At 44.5% G+C, this 25,981-nt stretch overlaps 3 protein-coding genes across 3 annotated transcripts in view; 1 reads left to right on the top strand and 2 right to left on the bottom strand.

The window, feature by feature from the left end:
* LOC109461616 (acid-sensing ion channel 1-like) overlaps positions 1–5,740 on the bottom strand; it is a 16,201-nt gene extending 10,461 nt beyond the window's left edge. Inside the window, exons 1-4 of the mRNA XM_019757994.1 lie at positions 5,637–5,740; positions 1,009–1,107; positions 666–757; positions 149–247 (exon numbers count right to left, since the gene is read on the bottom strand). Coding sequence (XP_019613553.1) covers positions 149–247; positions 666–757; positions 1,009–1,086 — 269 coding nt within the window. The 5' untranslated portion in view covers positions 1,087–1,107; positions 5,637–5,740. The remainder of the gene's footprint in view (positions 1–148; positions 248–665; positions 758–1,008; positions 1,108–5,636) is intronic.
* Positions 5,741–10,551: 4,811 nt separating this feature from the next.
* LOC109461560 (acid-sensing ion channel 5-like) lies at positions 10,552–18,962 on the top strand. Its single transcript, XM_019757937.1, has 14 exons — positions 10,552–10,631; positions 10,977–11,065; positions 11,175–11,273; positions 11,643–11,796; positions 12,075–12,155; positions 12,276–12,374; positions 12,881–12,946; positions 13,185–13,310; positions 13,810–13,962; positions 15,293–15,437; positions 15,866–15,922; positions 16,623–16,773; positions 17,228–17,319; positions 17,695–18,962. Exons 1-14 carry the CDS (start codon positions 10,560–10,562, stop codon positions 17,886–17,888), a joined length of 1,578 nt encoding a protein of 525 aa, XP_019613496.1. The 5' UTR covers positions 10,552–10,559; the 3' UTR covers positions 17,889–18,962.
* On the bottom strand, positions 18,959–25,981 carry LOC109461559. Its single transcript, XM_019757936.1, has 9 exons — positions 25,872–25,981; positions 25,200–25,334; positions 24,626–24,830; positions 23,743–24,490; positions 23,074–23,183; positions 20,963–22,642; positions 20,374–20,514; positions 19,646–19,885; positions 18,959–19,231 (listed from the first exon to the last, which is right to left on the bottom strand). Exons 1-9 carry the CDS (start codon positions 25,979–25,981, stop codon positions 19,028–19,030), a joined length of 3,573 nt encoding a protein of 1,190 aa, XP_019613495.1. The 3' UTR covers positions 18,959–19,027.

Genomic DNA, 25,981 nt, shown 5'->3' with positions numbered 1-25,981 from the left:
TGACGGCAGGAAACGTGACGGGGGGCGACACAGACTACCTATGCTCACCTGTTGTAGTTACAGATGGTGACGGCAGGAAACGTGATCTCGTCTGCGAACTCCAGCGTCATGTCCGTGACGGGGGGCGACACAGACTACCCATGCTCACCTGTTGTAGTTACAGATGGTGACGGCAGGAAACGTGATCTCGTCTGCGAACTCCAGCGTCATGTCCGTGATGGTGTGGTATTTGAAGTAGTCCTGAAGCCTGGGGGAGATGGGGAAAGGCGACATGCTCATTATAATAACATAATGAGTCAGTTTCAAATTATGAAGAGTTGTACGTATTGGTTGAGACTGCAGTAAGCAATATATGTGAATGTCAGAGCAATTCAGGACCCGTCTAAATATAATTTCTGCACAAATTTAAATGTACTGAAAAAATTATTATTATGAGTTGTGTTAGGGATATTGACGATGACGACGTAATTTGAGGGGAACAACTGGGATTTCCATTGATAGACAAAATATACCCCAAATTATATTTTCCCATCACTGGACTTGCGGTTCAACGTTTGTAACTGACAGTGCGATCCAGAGCTCCCAACAGAGGCATCTGCAAAGCTCTATCATTCTAAAAGCTCAAAATATAGACATAGTAAAAAAGCTCAAAATTCAATACTTACATAGATATGAACATGTAGGCGAAGGCGCCGTTAGAAGCCAGGATGGCGAGAATCCACAGGTACCGCAGGAAACGGTAGGGAGCGACCATAGCCTGGGGACAGAACTAGCTGTTAGTATAGTGTATCTGGTGAATGATGTATTGCATTAATATCATCAGAATGATGCATAGTAGCTAATAAAATAGTCTTTAGTGCAAAATCATAATTGCTTTTACAGAGTCAAAGATACTATATGGTACAATACATAATAGGGAACAGACAGGAAATAAAAGAAAAAAAAATGATTGGAGTCTGTAAATCTTAAAACAAACAAACAAACAAACAAATATACAAACAAACAAACCCTGTTGAAGCCATGTAGGGAAGTGGAGGAGGCGAAGTCTTCCTCCAGGTCCACTTCCGTTGTCTCCTCTGTCGGCATGATGGCTCAACACCGGCTAGTCTGGAACGGTACAGACGGTAGACTTTACTCTCCAAGCAGAGGTTTGGGTTTTAAGGGTATTTTTAGCGTATTTTTAGCGTATTTTTAAGCTTTTTATCAGGGTTTATCTTTTGCACTGAATTTTTTTCCCACCAAACCCAAAAAATTGAGAAAATGGGGGAAGAAATTCAGTGCAAAAGAGAAACCCTGATAAAAAAGCCTAAAAATACCCCCAAAACCCAAACCTCTGCTTGGAGAGTAGGTAGAATTAAAACTATATAGGCACTGAAAAATGCGGCCCTTCGCCTTTGTCCCGGCGTTGTCCGAGCCGCGTCACCCGTGACCGGTGTTAGCGCGACGGCTTACCGGCCTCTTGACTCCCAAGGAAGTCGGGGCCACTTCACAGGCCAGTCCCTCAGTTAGTTTGTTAGATCCTGAGTGGCTCTAGGTTTAGGGGTGTCTACGGTAAAATTTGCATGGGGGCATGCTGGCCCTATAGCCGAGGAGCTAGCCTTATAGTTATACTGGCCTTGGTAACAGTCTGGCACCCAGACTGAAGAACGTAGATTTTAGTACTAAGGAGTAAGGACTAAAGCACGGTTCTGGATAGTCTTTGGGTATCTAAGAACGTAGATTTTACTAAGGTTCTAAAGCACGGTTCTGGATATACGAGTACTTTTGATTCGGGTCGGAGAAAACTGAACCGATTTGGAGCGTTTACACTCCATAAAATGATCCAGATCGATGCATTCTGATCCGAATTGACGCTCAATCCGGATCGTTCTTTTTTTTTGGGGGGGGGTATGTGAACGAGGTCGTTTCCAGTATGAACAGATTGCCTTCACGGTTCGGCCATGGGACGGGGTAGAAAGTTACGCGGCGAGCTGGCGGAGTTGCACGGTTCGCTGGCACGTCAAAGCCCGCCAGACTCTGGCAAACTGGAATCCCCATGGCCGGCCAATTCCCCTGGCCTGCTACATTCATAGTTTGGTTTCACGCTGTCGTCATGGGACGCAGGGTAGAAGTTACGCGGCGAGCTGCCGCAGATCCACGGTTCGCTTGCCCGACAAAGCCCACCGCTTACGCCGGCTGACACGGCAACTCCCGATCGAGCACAACCAAAATAAGCGCAACCGGACCTCGGTCCGATTCGAACCAGAAGAAAGCGACTTGTTTAATTGCAATGAGAAGAAAAATCATTTCTAGCGGTACATACAAATTCACACCACCGGGAAAATTCCTCTGCTCTTAGAAACAAGTAACCGGTTCGCTTGTAAAACAAAGACGCTGCTTACATGCTAAATGACATGCTCGTTTTCAAAAAGGCAGTTGCCAGTGAGACTGGAATTCGTAGGAAGCTGTAACTGTCTTTCTGTCCGGACGACTTTACCTTTGGTACACCTCTCAACACCCAACAGAGGTAGGTACTTAGAAAACACTTTTTTTCTCAACAAATCGGCTTTTGAAATAGGAAAAAAGTTTTGTGACCCATCTATATCGTATCCAGAACTGTGCCTATCTAGCTCTAGTTCTGGATAGTCTCTATATCGTATCCAGAACCTATCTAGTTCTGTGCCTGAATGGGTTAGGGTTAGGATCAGGCACGGTTCTGGATAGTCTCTATCGTATCCAGAACTGTGCCTATCTAGTTCTATGCCTGAATGGGTTAGAGTTAGGATCAGGCACGGTTCTGGATAGTCTCTATCGTATCCAGAACCGTGCCTGTCTAGTTCTATGCCAGAATGGGTTAGGGTTAGGATCAGGCACGGTTCTGGACAGTCTCCGCGTATTCAAGAACGTAGATTTGTCACAGGCACGGTTCTGGATACGTGTGAACTATCCAGAACCGTGCCTGAACATGATTCTGGATAAAACACGGTTCTGGATACAAGAAGAACTCACCTCAGAAATGCAGAACTGCCGCAACTCTAACTGCCTGTCTGCCTGAAGGACTTTTTCACGGCTATTAGTCAGGCACTTTTCTGCATCCAGGACCGGTAAGGACTGTGCAAACAAACGTTTTTTTTCTCTTGCGAACCTCGCCTCGGCGTTTGAAATGTAAGACAAAAGTGTGGAACCGAGACATAACTATAACGGAGAAACTACACGGTAGTTACAACGATACTTGTACGTGACGCATGTTGTAGGTGATATACGTAATTAATCCCGCAATTAATCAATATCAATTAGCCATTAATCAAATACGATTTGTGGGGTCGTGTGGCGTAGCGGCAAAGTGCTCGACTTGGAACCAAGAGGTCCCGGGTTCGAGTCCTGATATGCCACCGATCTTGTGCCCTTGGGAAAGGCACTTTACACGACTTTCCCCACTAGACTCAAGTAAAAATGAGTATTGTCTGTCCAGTATTTGTTTCTATGTGCGGGACACAACACCAGCAACAGCTGCCTCTGTTCCGCGTGCATTGCACTGTTGCACTTTCAATAAATCAAATCCGTCAAACCCACTGTGAGTTAATAGCTGCAAACACACGAACATACTGATACATACCGAAAATAGTACCTTTTTGTGGAAGGGTATCTCCGTTCCTTAAGGTAATATCAGTAAGTGAAGAATGCGGTAGCTGTGTTTACGGGACGCGAAGCCTCTTATCCTCTACCCGTCCCACACAATACTGCGCCGCAGATGACCCCATTTTTAGCCCCGCCAAATTTCTCCCATTATACCCAACATAAAGGGAAACTCGGACGCACAAACAGCTGAGGATTATCCACATTCGGTTTCTCGGTCTTATGAAACGAGAAATGCTTTTAAGAAAATAACTTCCCGCGTGAGAATGGCTGAGAGAAAGGTGAACATGGCGTGATAGCATGGATCTTCTTGAGCCAATGGGAAAGGGTAAAATCCCAGTTGTTGTATCCAGAACCGAACTTTATCGTATCCAGAATCATGTTCAGGCACGGTTCTGGATAGTCCACACTTATCCAGAACTGTATCTAGGGCAAATCTACATTCTTGGATACGCGAAGACTATCCAGAACCGTGCCTGATCCTAACCCTAACCCTAACTTAACCCAAATTCAAGCATAGAATTAACCCCGTCCGCATAAATCGAATGATAACAGAGAAGTAAAGTCATCTATTTTTATAGAGATTTAGAAAAGATTTATCCAACAAAGGGGGCAATCAAGAAGCTTACCGTAGCGGTTCCGTCGATACAAAAACCACCACCATACTATTTCGTAAGTTTAAGGAGGGAAAAATATCGGATAAAAGATATCATAATAATCTTTCTTTTTCTTTGTTAAATGCCCATAGCGAGCCCTCGGGCAAGAGCTTAGAATGAAACAAAATAAACAAACTATTAAGCGAGTGTTCACTTCATACAAAGCCACCGTTCAGTAAGTCGAAGGTTTCTTTTTTTTTCGTTCGGTTGACGAAAGAGAGAGAGACTAATTTGATTTTCCCAGGTTTGCCAAAGTCTATTGTTGCTAGGGACTGACCCGGCTAATAGCGTTACGTCTCTCCACAATGCTTTGTACCTACCTGTAGTCTTTTCGCTCAACCGGAATATCCACCACATAAAACACACAACACACTAACTTTACAGACACGCAAATGTGGCTGGGTGTAAAAGTGGCCGAACACTGAAAACTGTGCACATTTAACTGGACGTATACTGTTGAAGACAGTATAAAATAAAACAAAACAATACTTCGATGGTAAAATCATGCCTAGGAATTCTATACCTCAGAAAGTTGAAACATACATGTGGAATGAAGTAATTGACTTACTGAATAAAATTATGCAGCCATTTGTATTCCTCGTAAGTTTAGGTGTCAGCCAAATCAAGAAATAAATTCACAGAACAGCTATCTAATGCCCCCCCCCCTCACATTCGGCCTCCCTTGCAACTATCAATATACATTTATGTATCTTAACAGCAGTCTGTCCAAAAATGCACACCCCACAATTTTCTGGTATCCGCGTCAAGAAACGTGACTTACCCTTGACACCTGTTACTGCTACAGACGACTTGTAGTGAAGAAGGTTCCTTGAGTCGTTAAGGACCACAGCTTTACGTCTCAAACCACGACTTCAAGTGACGTCATGTACCTTAAGACGTCTTACCTGTCCACCTGTATGCACTACACCTGTTTCATGCTTACGCTCCCGTCGTGCATTGCGCAGGCGTGTGAAAGTCCGAGCCTTGCTACACATCGCTACATGTGGATACAACTCGCTACATGTCGCCACACATGTGGCAGTTCATAGTCGTGATTCATTTCGCGCCACGGCGTGGAATACGTGTTCTGTAACATGATGCCACCCGTCATGTCTGATTTGTAGCGAAGCATTTGTTACGTAACGTTTCTTAAAGCTTGTGCGGAGCGAAAAGGATGAAGCAATCTCCAAGCAGAGGTTTGGGTTTGGCCTGTATAGCTAGACTAGGCTATAGGGATTTTTCTTCTTACACAACCCAACAGCAGGTGACCTACATGTACATTACAGGTTCTGTCAGAATAAAAATCCATACATGTATATCCAAACCTCTCCCTTACAATTGCAAGGTAAAGAAATCAATACTTACGGAAAGCTACCGTCCAAGACAAGTGTCCACTTTTTCTTGTCGGCCAGACCGCGCCCGCCTTGTCCAGGGTAAATTTGCCGTCTTCGCCGTCTTAGAAAGCACTCCTTTAAGAAACAAACTCCCACCTGTTGAATTGCACGCCTGGGCGACGTCACAAGTTAGCCTCTACCAGGCTTCGGGAGGCGGCTGGAAGGAATAGAAACTGGCTAAATAGAGAGATAACATGCCAGGGGAGTTGGTCCGCCAGAGAATACAGTTTGCCGCGCCCTGTAGCCTCCAGCAGACCAACTCCCCTGGGATGTTATCTCTCTATTTGGCCAGTATCTACTCTTCCCGACCGCCTCCCGAAGCCTGGTAGAGGCTAGACAGAAGCCATGCTGATCCTCCCTGGTCTCTTGTTCTCCACCGAGCCCAGACGATATTCATTACGTTTCCTTTGTTATAATTAGTTTGTGGTGTAAATATTGGACCGATTCGACCGACCGGTTGCATCGGAACGGGCCAATTTGAAATAATACACTGGTTTTTCGTTGACATAAAATTCCTTAGCTTGAAGTTGGCATTGAAACTGAGCATGGATTAAGGGAAGTTGCGTATCGTGGTACACACAGTTTCAGGGACTGAATATAAAAAAAAAACACATAATTAAAACGTGGGACTGTTCATCAGCAAATTAGCACCAAGACATGTACGTAGAAATATCAGATATATCTATTGGTGCTGTTTACCTCTTTACATACTATGTGAAACCTTGAAATCAGCCTTTTGCGACATTATTATCATAGTAGAATTGTTGATAAAGTTTGAAGTCAGATTCAAGTTTTCCTATCGGCACTATGTTTTAACCTGTTCCTCTCGCTTCATTTTTACGTAGAAACGTCTGAGAACCGAGGAACTGACTTGTTATGGCCTGTGTCCATACAACTATTGGCAACCCCTGACATATTTACTGTAACCATTAGTCGGTGTTGGCCGTAGAACAACATCACTGCGACTCAAACACTTGTTAGCCTCAGCTCCAGCCTTCTTGGGACATTTTAAGTGTTGTCGCTTTTGCTACTTTTTGTGATAGCTACTTCGCTTATACGACTGGTGAATGTTGCTGAATATCTATTTTATCGGTTTAGCTGTTCACCCCTCACAGCCAGGGCAGCCCAACTAACCAGTGGCTATTACAAGAGGCTGCCCTGCTGACAAGACATGACAAAACATTACGGCAACATATAAGGTGGCTTAACAATCTACAAAACTATCACATTTTTCTATGCAAATAAAAACGTTTTAACAAAGGAACTTAACCATGTTTAGATCGAATGAGTTAGACAGACATACTCAGACACCAATCAGAATGTAAAATAAATAAGTAAAAAAAAACACAACATTGAAAAATCATCCTAAAGAGCCTGTCTCGGAGACTAGACCTTGTAGCAACCATGAGTGGAGTTATCTAAAGCTGACCACATGCAGATCATCAAGGTCACCAAGGAACATGACTCTTCGTCTTAACAGGTGTTTCTACGTCTTTACGATTGAGACCATAGGTAGGTCGGGTCTTACTTAAGACGCCAGTTATACTTAATGTGATTTCAGAGCAGCAAAACTGGAAATATTTTGAATAAGGCAATCTTTGTGATATTGACACGTACTGCTTCACATTAGCACATTTCAATCAGTATTTCATACATTGGCCTTTTAAAACTACAGAAACAAGCCCGAAGATTAGTCCTTTATTTTATGAGAGGTACCCTAAAATCAGCCCAGGGCCCTTCCAGTAACCATTTTCCGTCAAAATTTTGGGAATGTTTGCTCCATGAGGGTCAATATACACTGGGATAGTGTGGTTTCAACTCAGTATGTAGATAAGCGACTAGAATACTGGCTTTGAAAAATTGGGTTTTCAAGCCCTAAACAAAACTACATTGGATGCCTTTATTTAAAGTTTTGCGTTGTCGACTTAAGTGTTACAAATACGCTAAAATGGGTCACCTGAGTGTCGGCAACCATCTTGCCTGTTTGTAAAGGTTTTGTTTAGTGTTTGTTCATGTAACGTATCGCACCTGAAGCCGGCGATACAACAAAGTTTGTTGTTAGAAGTTTTTGTATCGAGTTAGAAGATGATCCACACAAGAACAAACAAACTTGGGTATCGTATCAATAATGGGGGGATGTAAGGAATCCAGAACAGAACCGTACTCAGGCACGGCTCTGGATAGTCCTTGCGTATCCAGAACCGTGTCTGGGGCAAATATACATGATTGAATACGCAGAGACTATCCAGAACCATGCCCGCGCGCACTAGTTTGTGGGTCTTGAGAGGATGTCATCCATACAATTGAGTCGGTGTGGCCTAAATACAAACCACGTAAGACCGGACTGTAAGGTCATTGACCTTGATAAATAATATTCTGGGCATGACTTGCAAAATCTTAAACCATAGCTTTTTGTTTGTTTGTTTGTTTACTTAGTCTAGATGTATACAGGTAGGATAAGATTTCATCTCACACAATGCGCTACTATGTCTCTTACACCTCATTCCAATAAAGGCTTAGTCTCTACCAGACTAACTACGCTGGCTATATATAGGGGAGTTTGGCCGCCTTGTAGGTTTGACTGGGCCGTGCTTCGGAGGGAAAGAAACTACCTCCCCGCGGCCGGACTCCCTTGGCCAATTTTACTCTCTTTTTTTGCCGAATTCTACGATCCGTATTCTCCTATATATATATAGCCCGCGTAGTTTGTCTGGTAGAGACTACGCCGCTTATGTAAGGGTTCCTAAACGTTTTGTGGGGTTTCTGTTGTTCTATGCGGTGTTTGTATACGCCCCAAGGCCACACGATACACACACGAACAAAGCAGGACCGTTTACAAACAAACGAACATGTCTGGTGTGACATCTCCGGAGTTTTAAGTTCGCTAAGTCTGTAGAGGCTCTTCTATCCAGCTGCTATCTCTTACAAGTATCTTATGATCGCCCTTTTAAGGACCTTTCAGCTCCCAGCTCGGCCACACAAAACGCGGCATAAATACGATCACCCGTAGTTGTATGGTACAGTCACGGTTTGATGGTTTTTTCTTCGCAGGTGTCCAAACGCCTTGAAGAAACTGCGACGGGCGTCAAGACATCTTGAAGTTGACGACAAGACGTTTGTTGGGTGCGAAGAAATAACCAAGATCTGATTTGTCAACGATAAGGAACGGAAAAAGGTACTTTTGAGTCACTTTTTCTTCATGCTTGGTTTTATGCCAGCTTTTGTGCGCTGAAGAAGAAGACTTTTTCTCTCCTCGAGCTCACTCAAAAAAAAAAAAAACAACTAGCCAAAGTTTGTGACATAGGCTTAAGCCTCCCCAGGCCTTTCTACGGGAATACGGATAGTAGAATTCGGCAAAAAAGAGAGAGTAGAATTGGCCAAGGGAGTCCGGCCGCGGGGAGGTAGTTTCGTTCCCTCCGAAAGCCAGTCAAACCTACAAGGCGGCCAAACTCCCCTGGCAAATAATATTCTCCTATATATGGCAAGCGGAGCTAGTCTGGTAGAGACTACCTATGTAAGTTGTGTTGCTATTCCGTGTTACAAACATGCTGAATTGATGACATAAATAAGACCTTACAAGATGATGTGTTTACCACTTCGAGTGTATAGTGAGCAGTACATCGTATCCAGAACTCCGTCTATCTAGTTCTATGCCTGAATGGGTTAGAGTTAGGATCAGGCACGGTTCTGGATAGTCTCTATTGTATCCAGAACTGTGCCTATCTAGTTCTATGCCTGAATGGGTTAGAGTTAGGATCAGGCACGGTTCTGGATAGTCTCTATTGTATCCAGAACTGTGCCTATCTAGTTCTATGCCTGAATGGGCTAGGGTTAGGATCAGGCACGGTTCTATCATAGAGACTATCTAGAACCAAGGACATTGGAACTAGAACCGGGCCTATTAAGGTCGATGTCTGAATGGATCAGGTGCGGTTCTTGATAGTCTCCGCGTATCTAAGAACACATAAAAGTACTTATCCTATCCATGTTCCGCGCTAAGAACATACAAAGCACGAAACTGTTTAAGAAGCCAGCGTGTCTGTTTCTATCGCTTGACCGGTGTGAACAGCAAGAAGGCGTAGCAGATAACCGTATCTAGTCTCTACCAGACTAACTACGCTGGCTAAATATAGGAGAATATTTGTCAGGGGAGTTTGGCCGCCTTGTAGGTTTGACTGGCCGCGTAGTCGGAGGGAAAGAAACTACCACCCCGCGGTCGGACTCCCTTGGCCAATTTTACTCTCTTTTTTCCCCGAATCCTACGATCCGGATTCCCGTAGAAAGGCCTGGTGGAGGCTAGTCTGCTTTACCTTTTGCCTTTAACATAAGTGAGTAGTGGGATTGTTAACCACTAGACCATGACAGGCCGCACTTAGAAAGCAGCGTGTCAGTGACACCTTTTGTTTAGCCTGCACCAGGCCTTTCTACGGGAATACGGATCGTGGCATTCGGCAAAAAAGAGAGTTAAATTGGCCAAGGGAGTCCGGCCGCGGGGAGGTAGTTTCTTTCCCTGCGCGGCCAGTCAAACTTACAAGGCGGCCAAACTCCCCTGACAAATATTCTCCAATATATAGCCAGCGTAGTTAGTCTGGTAGAGACTAACTTTTGTTTACAACGTCACCGGTGTGTTGGCTTTAAACACACACCGTAACTCTGTCCCAGAACTGTCAACTTGTGTGACGTCATGTGACGTTGCCTTGGCGACGGATTGGGGCGTGTCATGTTACTGGCTCTTTATGAATTGCCCTGATGAAGATGACAGACGGTCATCGAAACGTCGGATCGTGAAAAATAAATAGTTGTGATCAATGAACTTTGCTATTCATTCGTTCACCAACCTGATGAAATTATTTACGGAAACAAACATTTCCCACCCCCACAGGTGTTGTCCACCATGATCACTTCCGATGAGAAAACTCCCGAGCGGGAGTTTATGGACAACACCACCCTCCATGGCTTCAACAAGGTGAGCTTTCAATCTGTGAATCTGCCAACCAGAAAAGAAGGTCTCCCATGCTCTTATGCAGAGCGTAGGGTGGTGCCCATCTCCATTTCCGTAGCCCTTGGGCGACACACAGTTGTGCAATGCACTACAGCAGGGGGCTAGTCCGCTGGTAGTGCTGTGTGTTTGACCTGGTCGAGCCTCTGTTTCCTTTCTATATTTGGGAATCAGACCCTTGTGGCTACCTGGTGCAGAAGAATTTTTGAGATTGAAGTATGGATAAGTGCTTTCATGAAGACTTCTAATAGTGTATTTAAGCATGTGTTCCTATGGACAAATCTAATAGTACTGTCTGTCCCTCCTGCGCAGATCCACCACCCGAACCGCGCCATCCGGACCGTCTGGATAGTCGCCATGCTGGCGGCCTACGCAGGATTCATCTACATGGCCGTCAACATGTACTTTGTTTATTGTTTGTTTTGCACTCAAAATAAAATGAAATAAAACAATTTAGCCTCCATAGCATGCCAAAAACTTGTACCCCCCCCCCTCTTTCCCGAATGGTAGGGCCCAGACGTACTTCAGCTACGACACCGTCTGTGACGTCAAGCTGTCCTTCGAGAGCAAGATGACGTTTCCTGCCGTCACCATCTGCAACTACAACAGGTGAGCATCTACGTGTACGTAAGTCAGTAAGGGGTTAAAGGTGGTCGGAAGTCTGTGTCGCCCCCGTCACGTTTCCTGCCGTCACCATCAGAAAGTCTGTGGCGCCCGAGGCAAGAGAGATTAAAGAGGCCATCTACATCAGGGCATTACAACCATCCCTCAACAGAGACGGGGGGCACCACAGACTTTTTGCAAAATATGATCCACTGCTCATGGAGTCACGTGTTATCTGCGTGACGTCACGGAAGCGGTGGATTGCTCATTCGTTGACAAAGACTGGAGTTACTTGAACTTGCTTCATAAAGAGCAGTAGTTTGTTGGGCTAGAACATGTGAAGGTAAACATTATACATTTGCCTAAAATCTCCAGGATTGACTCGCACAAGCTGACGTGGGAGGAGTGGTCCATCCTGTCCACTCTCCTGTATGGCCGCGCGATGGACGTGCCCACTCTACAGGCTTTCCTGGGACCAACTTTTACTGACCGGAACAGGACAACTAACGGCACCGTCACCAACGCTACGGTACGTCATAACCCTGACCCCATGCATAGCCTCATACCTGTGTGTGTGTGTGTGTGTGTGTGTGTGTGTGTGTGTGTATGTGTGTGTGTGTGTGTGTGTGTGTGTGTGTGTGTGTGTGTGTGTGTGTGTGTGTGTGTGTGTGCGCGCGCGTGTGTGTGTGCGAGTGTGTGCGTACATGTATGTGTGGTGTGTGTGAGTGCAAGAGTGTTTGTGCGCACATGTGTGTGTTTTGTGACATCTAATGATACCTAACCCTTCCCCTCCATCCCCCGTGACAGACCATGGACATGGCTGCGGCCGTCCGTATGAAAGGGTTCGACATCTCGCCCGCCCGGATGTGCGAGTGTGTGTGCGCGCATGTGTGTGTGTGTGTGTGTGTGTGTGTGTGTGTGCGAGTGTGTGTGTGTGTGTGTGTGCGCGAGAGTGTGTGTGTGTGTTTTGTGACGTCTAACCTCTTCCCTTCCGTCCCCCCGTGACAGACCATGGACATGGCAGCGGCTGTCCGTATGAAGGGGTTCGACATCTCGCCCGCCCGGATGTACCTCTGCTCCTTCGCTGGAGACTCATGCACGGAACTGGTGAGTTGTAATAAATTAGGAGTGAGTGTGGGAGCCCCAGCATACAAATAGGATGGCACCCAGGCTATGTTTAAGTGATAGATTTTTTCGTGGGAAGAAGCCCTAATGTCCACTACAGTCTCTCTCTTGGCTTGGCTACAGTATCCGACTAGAGTATCCGACTTGGCTACAGTATCGGACTTGGCTACAGTATCCGACTAGAGTATCCGACTTGGCTACAGTATCCGACTTGGCTACAGTATCCGACTTGGCCACAGTATCCGCTACAGTATCCGATGCCCAAACCCAGTCTCCTGCCCCAAACCCTTTATCTTTGACGCAAAGAGATTATTAGAGCCAGGGTGCCAAATTGGGGTTGGCGGGGCGCATGGCTTCCCTGGCCAAAGGGTTCTCTCTCATTAGCGGTAGGGGCTGGCACCCAGGCTAGGCTATGTTTTGTAAGTGACACAAGCTCTTGGCATTTTTTTTACGAAGGCCCTAAAACAAATTTTGTTTTTCCACTACAGAACTACACCCACTCGTTCAGTAACTATGGCAACTGCTACATATTTCATGCTGTGTCTGTCACTATGGTAACTGCAGGTGTAGCAGACACACAGTGGTGTCGGGTTACATTATGTATGTAGCAAGGCTCTAAGAAAAAAGTTTGTTCTTGTTCTAACCCTTACAGAATTACACCCACTCGTTCAGTAACTATGGGAACTGCCACACATTTCACGCTGATGCCTGTCACCATGGTAACTGTAGCTGTAGCAGACACCCTTTGGTGCTGGGTTACATTATGTAGCAAATTTTGTTCTTCCGCTACAGAACTACACCCACTCGTTCAGTAACTACGGCAACTGCTACACGTTTAACGCTGACGCCGCCAACAAGCTGAACCAAACCATCCCCGGGTCCACCATGGGCTTCCAGATCGTCGTTAATGTCATGGCGGTAAGTATGGTAGCCAGAACCGTGAGAAAATGGTTTTAAAGTAGAAAGTCAACATCTTGTGATCAAAAGGTACAGTAACAAATTTCAGTGGGTATCTGTGAAGCTTTATCTAATGCATGATCCAGCCAGAATAACTGTAGAGTATAATGTTGTGTACAGGTCCTGTCCTTGGTGCTGAACTCACAGTCACAAATGTTACACATCCAGGGCTATTGTACCTAGAACTGTGTCTGTCTAGTTCTACGCTTGAATGAGTTAGGGTTAGGATCAGGCACGGTTCTCCACGTATCCAATAACGTAGAATTGCCCCAGGCACGATTCTAGATATGCTTGGGCTAACACTAGAAGTTGTCCGTTGACTGTAAAATCTTATAGTCATCCCATACTACATAATTAGTCTTTGTACGGTAGATTAGTCCCATAGTATGCTTGTAAAGTATCGATGGACCCTGTAGATGTAAAAGTTTTCTTGTTCTAATACTGAGTCTCTTGTGTGCAGGATTCCTACACGGAGACGATGGCAGTTGGAGGACACGAGGAGGTCGGTCTGAAGTTTCTCATCCACGATCAGAACGAACCACCCATGGTGGAAACCCACGGACTGGCGATCAAACCCGGCATACACAGCTTCGTCTCCGTCAAAAGGACTGAGGTGGGTCTCAGTGAAGTACGGTTAGTCTTTTTTGGCTACCTCTCAGGGAGGAGCCAATGGTACAGTATTGTGTGCAGTTTGCAAGAATTCTAGGAATGGTACAGGCATTTTGTCCACAGGAATGGACTGTCGACAGGCATTTCTCTGAACCACATCCATGCCCACATTCCTGGAAACCCTTGGGAAGACCTGTCTGCCCAGCTACTTTCTGTGACCCCGGGGCTTGTCCACTATACACACATGAGAGGAGTGCACTGCATCTGTCTGGACTTAACAAGTACAAAGTCTTCCTTATAATCATGGCGGTGCCATGCAAACAATAACCCTAACAGCAACCACCGTCGCCATGGCAATGTATGTTTTCATTGACAGTCTTGTTGATTTTTTCTTAATACCCCGGTACTACAACCATGTGCCCCCCTGGGGAGACTGTCATGACAAGGCTCTGACCTACTTTGTCCTACCACTTGCTACATAATCAGGGTGTCTGCTACTTATTAGAAAAAGAACACGTTGTAATAGCCTCCGTAGCACTGGCTTATAGAACTGGGGGTTTGGTGGTCTTCGGCTGTTTTCTGATTAGCCCAGTTCTAAAAAACGGGGGTAATTCAACCAGGCCGGCTATGTTGTCTATATGCAATCAGAAAATAGCACATAAAAGCTACCAAAGACCATGAAGACCCCCAATTTTTGGCATGTTATGGAGGCTAACGTTGTAACCCATTAATGATCTGATGTTTGCTATTTGTTCTTCAGTACTACAACCATGTGCCGCCTGGGGAGACTGCCATGACAAGGCTCTGACGTACTTTGTCCTACCACTTGCTACATAATCTATCCAACACCACAAAGTGCCTGCTAAAAGAAGAATTAATGTTTTGATGTTCCTAGAACTATCGCAGACTGTCACCAAGTACAGTAGGGGCATTGTCATTACATAGCTTTCAACAATGTCTAGAGTTAGATGTTCAAGGGTTAGGTGTAACAAGTCGATCGGTGACCCGCCAGCTGCTGCCGCGCCGCGTGCCTGCAAAGCTGGTGTGTTGCGCCGAAAGGCGGTTATACCGGCTATACAGATACAGAAGCTGGACGGGTGTGTTACGCCGAAGGGCGGTTATACCGGCTATACAGATACAGAAGCTGGACGGGTGTGTTACGCCGAAGGGCGGTTATACCGGCTATATAGATACAGAAGCTGGACGGGTGTGTTACGCCGAAGGGCGGTTATACCGGCTATACAGATACAGAAGCTGGACGGGTGTGTTACACCGAAAGGCGGTTATACCGGCTATACATGTACAGATACAGATGTGTGCTATTTGTTCTTCAGTACTACAACCACGTGCCCCCCTGGGGAGACTGCCACGACAAGGCTCTGACATACTTTGACGCCTACACCCTGCCTGGCTGCAACGCGGAGTGCCGGGGCAAACATGTGCAGGACAGGTGTGGCTGTAAGGCCTACTACCTGCCAGGTAACTCACCTGTTTACATTCTATTTCAACTGGTCCTAGCCCTAGTCCTTGCCGTAGCCCTACCCCTTGCCCTAGCCCTAACCCTAAGGCCTACTACCTGTCAGGTAACTCACCTGCATGTTTACCTTCCTAAAGTGACATAACACACCTGTTCACTTTCCTTAAGATCTACAGAACACACCTGTGCACTTTAAGATCTACTAAATGCAGTGCTGTTCACTGTTTTCATGTGTTGTACATATTGTAATTGTCGTGAATCTGTATGTTATGTTTGTACCCACATTGTATTTTTATATATACATGTATGTAAGGTCAGCACAATTCAGCAGTCCATAATTTTTTAATGTACTGCTGCTATGCTGACCACTGGTTGAATAAAGAACTCACATTTGCAATTTCTATTTCCTTGTTTTTCTCTGTCCCTACAGGATCAGCGCCCCCTTGCGCCGCTGACGTGCTCTTCACCTGTGTTCAGGAGGTTTTAGGTAATATATAATTATGTATAATGGTCAAGAGGAATATGTATAATTATTTATAATGGTCAAGAGGAATATGTATAATTATTTATAATGGTCAAGAGGAATATGTATAATTATTTATAATGGTCGAGAGGAATATGTATAATTATTTATAATGGTCAAGAGGAATATGTATAATTATGTATAATGGTCAAGAGGAATATGTATAATTATGTATAATGGTCAAGAGGAATATGTATAATTATGTATAATACTATACATAGTTATGTATAGTATGGTTAAAGGGATATGTATAATTATGTGTAATAGGGAAAGGGGTTATGTATAATTATGTATAATACTATACATAGTTATGTATAATAGTTAAAAGGGATATGTATAATTATGTATAATTGGGAAATGGCTTATGTAACTATAATTATGTATAATGGGGAAAGGGGTTATGTATATATTATATATATATAATGGAGAAGGAGGTTATATATAATTATGTATAATGGTAATTATATATAATTATGTATAATGGAAAATCACTATATCTAATTATAGATATAGTTTCTTGTATGTAGATTTGTCTAAAACTCATTCATAAAATTCATTTTTCAATCTAACAAAAAAGAAATGAAAGTTAAAACTCTAAACATGTAACTACCAAGTACCAACACAGATGAACTTTCATGAAACTTTATCTGTTTTGTGGTTACAGCTGAGGTGAATGAGGGGAAGCTGACTTGTGACTGCCCGCTGCCGTGTACCATGGTCAAATACAGCCCCACTCTGTCCTTCTCGGCATGGCCTAACCAGCTCACAGAGGACTACTACAGCCGAACGTACAACCTCAGCAGGGGATATCTCACGTAACTATCCATTCATTCATTCACTCGGCATGGCCGAAGTTTTCAACCTACAATAGTCTGCTGCATCATGATCATTAGTCTGGGTATTATGATCCATTGTGTAACAGAGATCCTTTCCACAAAACATCAGATGTGTATTTAAAAGTGTTAACTAAGTATGTTTAGAGTTAAAACTTTTGGTCCAACACAAAAAAGTTCTCTCGCCTAGAGCTTTCGACCAGTCACTCTGGTCTTCCTCAGTAGACTGACCCAGTGAGGCTTGTCACGTGGCTTCTTTAAAGTGTGATGTCAACACTGGGTGAAAGACTTTAAGGTACTAGGTATCTGGTAGACGATGTTGGTCCCCGTCGCGGTTCAATGAAGGGTGATGATAACTAAGTAGCAAAGGCTAGAAAAGTAGTCAAAACTGCTCTGCTCATTCGAGAACTCACAGCTTGTTTATGTTGTTTCCCAGGGACAATGTTGTGGCGCTGACGGTTTATTACGAGGACTTCAGCTACATGAAGATCTCACAGCTGAAGGCCATGGACTCTGGACAGCTGGGATGTGAGTAGAACTTCTGTCCTGGACATGATACAGTCTTGTTTAAAACGTGTGCGTGCGTAATCAAAATCAAAGTAATCCAGTGGTTAGCGACCCTGCCTCTGGACTAAGAGGTTGGGAGTTTGAATCCCGGCTGTTGTCGCTCACCCGACATGCACGCTACTGTTTAGGATCGCAGCCCCTAGGACGGGACGTTAAGCCGTGGTCCACTGTTCATTGTGCTTGTCGAAAAGAGCTAGGGGAATTTCCCTGGTACAATGAACCTGTAAATACTGTACATAGTGTCTGTCTTCTTTGTCACGACCAGTGGAAGAGTAGCTCTTCAGTGAGATAAACTGGTTCAAGATCACTTCCACTAAATTTGACTGTTTTCTGCAGGTAACATGGGAGGAATGATGGGGTTGTTTATCGGGGCCAGTGTGCTGACTCTGGTCGAGCTGACCGAGTACCTGGTGGCCAGGCTCTCCATCAGCTGGGGCAAGAAAAAACGCCCTCTTCACGTCCAACCTGCACCGGATGCTGAGATGAGTGACAAGAAGCAGCCACCGGATTCTTTGGTTTTTCACAAGTAGTGTCTGGTCTGGTCTAAGAACAGGGCAAAGGTCACTATTTGGCGCCCGCCCAGAAGACCCAGTCTGAGACCCCTTTAATGAGTATAGCCAAACCAACTGAAAACAGCCTTTTTCTTGGTATGTGCGGATAAATGTTGGCATTTTCCAGCTCGAGAGTTATTTCTTTTTGTATTCTGTTGAAAAACTGGCTCATAGAGTTGTTTTGGCTGCCTGGTAGAGCTCTAAAAGCAATGCCATTGTTTTATTTTTTGGTGGTGTACAGGGGGGTCAGATGTGAAATTTTTGGACTAAATGAACAATTTAGAAGTTGGACTACCCTGTCAATATGAGTTTGCAACAGTTGAACATTCAACTGAAGATGTTTGAAGTTCAAACTTTTGATCCAACAAAAAGAAGTTCTCTCACCTAAAGCTTTCGACCAGTCACTCTGGTCTTCCTCAGTAGACTGACCCAGTGAGGCTTGTCAACTGAAGATCATCTTTGAAAATAGGTGCAGCTAACCTAAAAATCTAAATCAGTTTGTCTGTGATTGTTTTTGATGTGATTGAGACATTGTACTTTGTTGTTACTTAATGAATGATGCTGCTGTCTAAAGTAAAGGACTTCTCTTCTGAAACTCAAACAGTAACTTTAATTCTAAACACTGATACGTAACAGATCTTAACAGTAACATCGAAAGTTTATGAATGTGCCAAATAGCATCGAATTCTACACAATGCTAAGCAAATTGAAATTGATGATATAGTCTTTAAAACAAACAACTTTGATTATAATTTTGATGTTAAACATACTTTCTGCAACTCTTTTCACATGGTGTGCCATTGAATGAATAAACCATGTACTTGCATAATCGTCTTTATTCTCTTGTGTAGTTCTAAAATAATGTAGTTCTACATGGGATACTAGTAATAGACCAAGGATCCTTGAATAAACGAAAATACGGTCAAGTTGACAAAATTTGAAAATCGCTGAGATATAAATTCCTCTACTTCTCTACAAGCACAACTTAGGCCACACTGACTTAATTTTATGTTGGACGTGATCTTTTTTTTTTTAGAACAGGCGAAAATCAATGCGCGCGTAGATATCATCCATAAAACTAAGTCGGTGTGGCCTTAACTGAAATTTAAGGTTGTGGCTTATTCAAAGTTAAGAGCCGCCTCCAAAAACTGGTTCAACTTTACCTCAGCGGAGTCCCAGAAGTTGCGGGGAAGACGCAGCCTGGAGATGAAAAACTCCTCGTCGGTGATAAGGAGGATGCTGGCAGGTCTGAGAAACCTCAGGTCTTCCAAGACGTCTTGTGTTTTACCTGGAGTTACACTGCCAGAACTTGCGAGGGAAACCTGGGAAGACAAATGGATTTTAAAGTTAAAAGTTTTGATCCAACACAAAGAAGTTCTCTTCACCTAGAGCTTTCGACCAGTCACTCTGGTCTTCCTTAGTAGACTGAAAACGTGAGGCTTGTCACATGGCTTCTTTGGATTTTGGACACTGAACAAGACTATTTCCTGAAAGGGGTGAAGGAAGCCATATACATCAGGGCCCATCACCCTTCATTGAACCGCAACGGGGGCCGACATCGTCTACCAGATACCTTAGACCCAGTGTTGACGTCACACCACGAGTTTGAACTTTAAACATGTAACTACCAACACAGATAAACTTACATGATAACCTCAAATAAATTTGGTGTGGCATTACATGAAATTCTCCAAATCTTGCCATCTATCTAAAGCACCTAAATGACGAACACTTACATTTGCTTGCTGCTGTTGTGACTGTGAGAGCGGCTGTTGTTCCTCCATCATCTCAACATCTTCTACGTATATGTAGGTGTTCCTGATGGATGACAGGTGTGTTGGTGCAGGTGAGGTGGTCTCTCCTGCAGATGTTACACCTGTGATTACTGTTCCCTGGGTGGGCTGCAGGTGTGCAGGTTGGATAGTTGCAGGTGCCACACCTGAGAATTCTACCAGTGGAGTGCCCTTGTAACACACCTGAAGGCAATACAGATATACTTTAGAATTAACAGTTATTCAAACAACTGGATATGATTTTGGAAATGGTCAAACGTTTCAGGTAGCAGCCACTATCAGGGCTTGAAATACTGGGTGCATGTGCACCTTAGTGCACCTACATTTGGAGCTGTGCACCCAACTCTTTTTCTGTGGGTACACCAGTGCACCCAAAAATAGTATGTAAAGATGTTATAAATATATAGTAGTATACAGCATATTCCTAACATCCAAGTGTCAAAAAAATAATAAAATCATTGCTATAGAACTTTTCTTTAGAAATGAAACATAATTAGTTATTGCTGACATTTATGGTACACCCAAGAAATTTTTTTTGCACTCAAATTTTAGGTTGGGTGCTCCAGTACACCTACTCCCAAAAATGAATTTCGAGCTCTGACTAAACGGTCAGATGTTTTGGTACCATCCACTACCTTTTGCCAGTGACTGTTGGCATGCATTTCCCTCACCTGTCGGTACACCATGGTCCGTTTCTGAGCCGACCTATGACCCCACACAGCCCGGTGCCACTGGGTCACGGAGGAGAAGGTCAGGCCGCCCTGGGTCTGCACAGCGCCCTCTGGTGACAGACTGGCAAACTGCAGCCCAGCCTGCATGCACAGAGTTGGATGTACAGGTTGTTGTAGTTGTAGTAGTAGTAGTAGACTGGTTTATTAGGCCTTTTAGATGTGACATAAATGCCTCCTGGCAGCCATAACGGCCTGAATTGTGAGTGCACCATGACAAACAAAACCTAATTATCGATCTTACTGCCCCTCTTGTTAGCTTGAATCTTAAATGGGAGCTTCGAAATCTTACACAAGAACTACAACAAAGATTTTATTATTTTTCTGATGCTTAGATGTCAAGAATATCCTGCATACTATTATACACTTATATTATACTAATATGTACAAATTAAAATACCTACAAAAATATTTGTGTGCATTGGTTCATGCACAGAAAAAGATTGGGTGCACAGCTGCAATTTTGGGTGCACTAAGGTGCACATGCACCCTGTATTTCCAGCCCTGATATGCCAACAATAGGAAGACTCACTTTTCCCCTACAGGACAGCACATCTCTGCCAGGATGGACCAGCTTAGTCATGAGCAGTTCTGACACTGTGGGAAGCTCTGAGCCTTGGGTCTGGGGCAGTCCTTCCACCACACCAGTAGTGGATAGTCCCTGAGTTGGCTGTCCTCCTCCTCCTGCCACACCAGTAGTGGATAGTCCCTGTAGCTGTCCTCCTCCTCCAACAGTAGTGGACAGTCCCTGGAGTTGTCCTCCTGCCATAGCAGTAGTGGACAGTCCCTGAGTGTACTGTCCTCCCACCATAACACTTGTGGACAGTCCCTGAGTAAACTGCCCACCAGTAGCGGATAGTCCCTGTAGCCGTCCTCCTGCCCTACCACTAGTGGACAGTCCCTGTAGCTGTCCTACTGCCACACCAGTAGTGGACAGTCCCTTACTTCCAACCAGGCAGTCCTTCAATGCTGCAGAGACCACAGTTTTTGCAGAGGTAACCAGCTGCTGTTTCGGTACAATCTTCTGCCACAAAACCTCAGCTCTGCTTTGTACAGAAACTTCAGAAGTTTTTCCTTTGAGATTTTTCAGCTTTTCTTCCTGAGTTTTTCTTGCATTTGTCTCCGTCACTTCTGAGATGTCTTGAGTCTTCTCCTCAGACAGAATAGCTCCTGAAGAAGCAGCATTGGAGGGTCTGAATGGGGGTTTCCAAGCCCGAGCCTTTAGAAGTGCCTGAGAGCTATCAGTTGTAGCATTTGCTTGCTGAGCTAGTTTGCTACTTGTAGGTGACAAAGTTGTAGCAGCAACATTAGACACTATTGTAGCGGTACTCTTTGCTACATTTTCACTGTGATGTTGGATGTTTAGAGCAGCATTGTTGGTAGCAGCTGGTGCAAGTTTGCTACTTGCAGGTGACAAACTTGTAGCAGGAGTGTGTCCTACATTAGACACCGCTGTAGTAGTGCTCTTTGCTACATTCTCAACACCATGTTGGATATTTGGAGCAGCTTGGTTGTTGGCAGAAGCTGGTGTGTCCAAACTCTCCATCCCGACTACCCTGTACCGCACCGATTCCTGTCCATCCTTGGAGACAACGTCAACAATTTGTCCCATCTGCAGAGACCCAGTTTTCATGACAGCTCTGAGCATCGAACTGCCATCCAGCGTCTGAAGGACTGCAGTTGTGCTTGCCTCTCTCAAAGGTGCTTCTGCAGTTCTGTTGGAAGTTGACAGAGGGGGCTTTTGAGCTGCAGGATGACGCAATGATGCAGTTGTGCTTGCCTCACTCACCTTTGAGCTCAAAGGTGCTTCTGCAGTTCTAGTGGATGTTGACAGAGGGGGCTTTTGAGCTGCAGGACGACGCAATGGTGGTGTTTCTATTTCACTTGGTTCAGCTCGTTGAAATTTGACACCTGAACTATCAGATGACCATGATTTTGTGCTTGAAGTTGAGGCAGCACTTTTCTTGCCTTTTTTACCGCCAATATACTTTCTTCCAATCGGCATCTCCATTTCATTTCTGTCTGATGATGTTTGTGTCGCAGGCTCTGATTGGTCGGCTATGTTCCCTCTACTACTGTTGCCTGTGACCTTGGACTGTGTTGTGGTGACCTTCATTTGACCCTTGAACTTTGCTGTGGCAGTTTTCTGGACGCTGAAGATCTGCACTAGACGCTTGTGGCGCTGGACAAAAAGCTGCATCTGTTGCTGCATCTGAAAATCACAAGAATCAGAAAAAAATCAGCCTGAATAAATGAATAAATTATTGTCATGTTAAAAAAAAAGTAATGTATGGTTCTGGATAGTCTCTATGAATCCAAGAACATAGATTAACCCCAGATGGTTCTGGATACGCATGTACTATCCAGAACCATTCCTGAGCACAGTTCACAGTTTATGTGGGTTTGTGTGGCGCAACGGCAGCGTGCGCGACTCAGAATCAAGAGGTCCCGGGTTCGAGTCCTGACATGCCACTGATCTTGTGCCCTTGGGAAAGGCACTTTACACGACTTTCCCCACCAGACTCAACTGAAAATGAGTATTGTCTGTCCAGTATCCATTTCTGTGTGCGACACCAGCAACAGCTGCCTCTGTTCCGCATGTATTGCATTGTTGCAATTTCAATAAATTAAATCATACAGTACCTGTTCGGAGTCCCTGAGTGCACTGATAGCCTTTCGCTGCCTCTGGTGTGCCTGGATCAGAGTCCCGATCAGTGTCTGGATACAGGACAGCTCACGACGCACTTTCTGTCCTGGAAAAGGAAGACTTTTTGGTCGGTCATTGGCCACACCAAGAACATAGATTAACCCCAGATGGTTCTGGATATGCATAGACTATCCAGAACCATCCAGAACCATTCCAGAGCACAGTCGCGATCAGGGTCTGGATACAGAACAACTTCAAAATCTTAAACAAGTACTACAATAAAAATTTTATGATTTTTGTGGCACTTTCTAGGGTGGAAAAAGGAAGAATTTTTGGTCGGTCATTTAATATCATCATCTAACCAGTCCCATTAGTACATAGCATCATTGCTACCTGAAAAAGAGGGTTGAAGTTGTTTTTTTGTCCATTTATTATTCAAGTTATTCTGCTGCATTCGGCACTTGGTACATGCTTCTACTTTTGAGCCAAGTGGCGATGTGTATATATACACACAACGCAGATGAAACTACAAAATTTAAAATGCAATTTATCTGCGCTGTGTAGTTCATGTATGTTATTAATGTTAATGTTGGTGCAATTCGTGTTTGAATATCAATGAACATGTCAATGCCAATAACAATTAAGCTGAATCTGAAAAATCTTACCTGCAGCCCTGTCTGTGGTGCTGAGAAGTGGGTTCAGTTTCTCCTGTCTCCCCTTCAACTTCCCCAGAAGCTGCATCTCCTCCTCATGCTGGGAAATGTCTTGGGTTCTCCTGGCTTCCTTACACTTCTCGACATTTCCATCTGAGAAGTCTGTTGTTCTCGTCATACCTTCCTTGCCCATCTCAACACTTTCTTCTGAGATGTCTGGACTTCTGGTACCTTCCTTGCTCTTCTCAATACTTTCTTTTGAGATATCTGGAATTTTCGTGGCTTCCTTATCCTTCTCAACATTTTCTTCTAAGACATCTGGAATTCTTGAGACTTTGTTGACCTTCATAACACTTCCTTCTGAGACTTTTTGAATTGACTCAACTTTCTTCCCCTCCTCAACACAAGTCTTGCTTCTCTTTCTTCCATTTTCTTCGGTTATTCTTTCCTTCTCCAAGTCTCTTTCTCCATGCATCTTTGCTTCCTCTGACAGTCTGGTCTCCTCAATACCCTCTGTTGCAGCAGCGCTCCTATCTGCTGAGTCATGAACTGCAGCTGTTTTTCCCCGTGAGCATTTGCTGCTCTGGTCTCCATGGCAACCTTCCATCCCTTCTCCGCCATCTTGTTCTTTGCCAGCAAGGTCACAGGTGGCGTCTCCAAGGTCATGTTCAAGTTGGTTTTCTACGTTGTCAGACAGATTTGTTACATCTGAGTCATTGTCAACATTTGCCACAGTTTCCACTTTTGTTACTGTGTCACTCTCAACATTTGATACAGTTTCTTTCTCAACATTTGCAACAGTTTCTTCTTTTGTTACATCTGTGTCACTCTCAACATTTGCCACATTGTCAGGTTCTTCTTTTGTTACGTCCTCGTCACTGTCAACATCTGCCACAGGTTCTCCTTCTGTTCTTGTCTCACCTGCAAGTTTCCTGATCTTGGCAGGTGGAGGGAACACAGGTGAGTTCTCACCTGGTTGCTTCAGGTGACCCAGGTGTGGAGGACAGACACCTGGCGGCTTCTTCAGGTGTTGCAGGTGTCGTGGGAAGACAGGTGAATCTGCAGGATTCAGGTGACCCAGGTGTGGTGACATCTGCAGACTGACATGCAGCAGTTGTAAGTAATAGAAATGAAAGAAATATCCTCTATATTTGTATACAGGATAAGCTTCCCAGTTTTTGGTAGATAGAACAGTAAAATTATTAGTATTCCTTGTAGAATGAGACAAACTATGAATTATACATTCCATATGTTCATACATCTAGAACAACAACAGTACAAAAGAGACTATCTAGAACCGTGCCTAATAATACACCCCTAACCCATTCAGGCATAGAACTACATTGTAGACAGGCACGGTTCTGGATACAACAGAGACTATCCAGAACCGTGCCTGATCCTAACCCTAACCTATTCAGGCAAAGAACTAGATAGGCATAAAGCATGGTTCTGGATAAAGCAGACCTTACCTCTGTGGCAGGAGAAGCTGTGATTGTTGTGAGTCGTCCTCCTCAGAACTGCTGAACATCGGTTCCTCTCGGCTGTTCTCCATGCCTTTTACAGGCTCAGTCTGTCCTGCAGAAGTCTGGCTGGGAAACTCTCTCCTGCAGCACAAATTGGACAGAGCAGGAAAATCATTGTAACAGTCTCGTGGTTAGTTTAGTTAAAAACTTAGAAGAACTGTCATGAAAGTTCATCTGTGTTGGTAGTTACATGTTTAGAGTTAAAACTTTTGGTCCAACACAAAAAAGTTCTCTCACCTAGAGCTTTCCATATACATCAGGGCCCATACATCAGGGCCCATCACCCTTCATTGAACAGTGACGGGGGCCAACATCATCTACCACATACCTTTGACCCAGTGTTGACGTCACACCTCAAAGAAGCCACGTGACAAGCCTCACTGGGTCAGTCTACTGCGGAAGACCAGAGTGACTGGTCGAAAGCTCTAGGTGAGAGAACTTTTTGTGTTGGACCAGAAGTTTTAACTCTAAACAACTTATTAAGAACTGGTGTGGTCACATGTCACATGACATAGTCATCAGGACTAGCCAAAACAGCACGTCGGCAGAATGTAAGTTGCTCAGAACGTAACCCCCCCTCCCCCATTCAAAATCCTGGCTTCGGGCATGGGAACTCACCCCAAGAAGTGATGTCTGTTTGTCCTGAGTGGTGATGTTGTTGCATCAGAGTCCACCGAATCTTCCACAACCTGCTCCTCTGTGCAATCACTAACATTACTGCTGGCCAT

This window comes from Branchiostoma belcheri, unplaced genomic scaffold (assembly GCF_001625305.1).
Source record: "Branchiostoma belcheri isolate BF01 breed outbred unplaced genomic scaffold, Haploidv18h27 scaffold94, whole genome shotgun sequence".
Lineage (NCBI taxonomy): Eukaryota > Metazoa > Chordata > Leptocardii > Amphioxiformes > Branchiostomatidae > Branchiostoma > Branchiostoma belcheri.
Note: the sequence above shows the minus strand (reverse complement) of the source record. Positions and strands in the feature narration are given on the sequence as shown.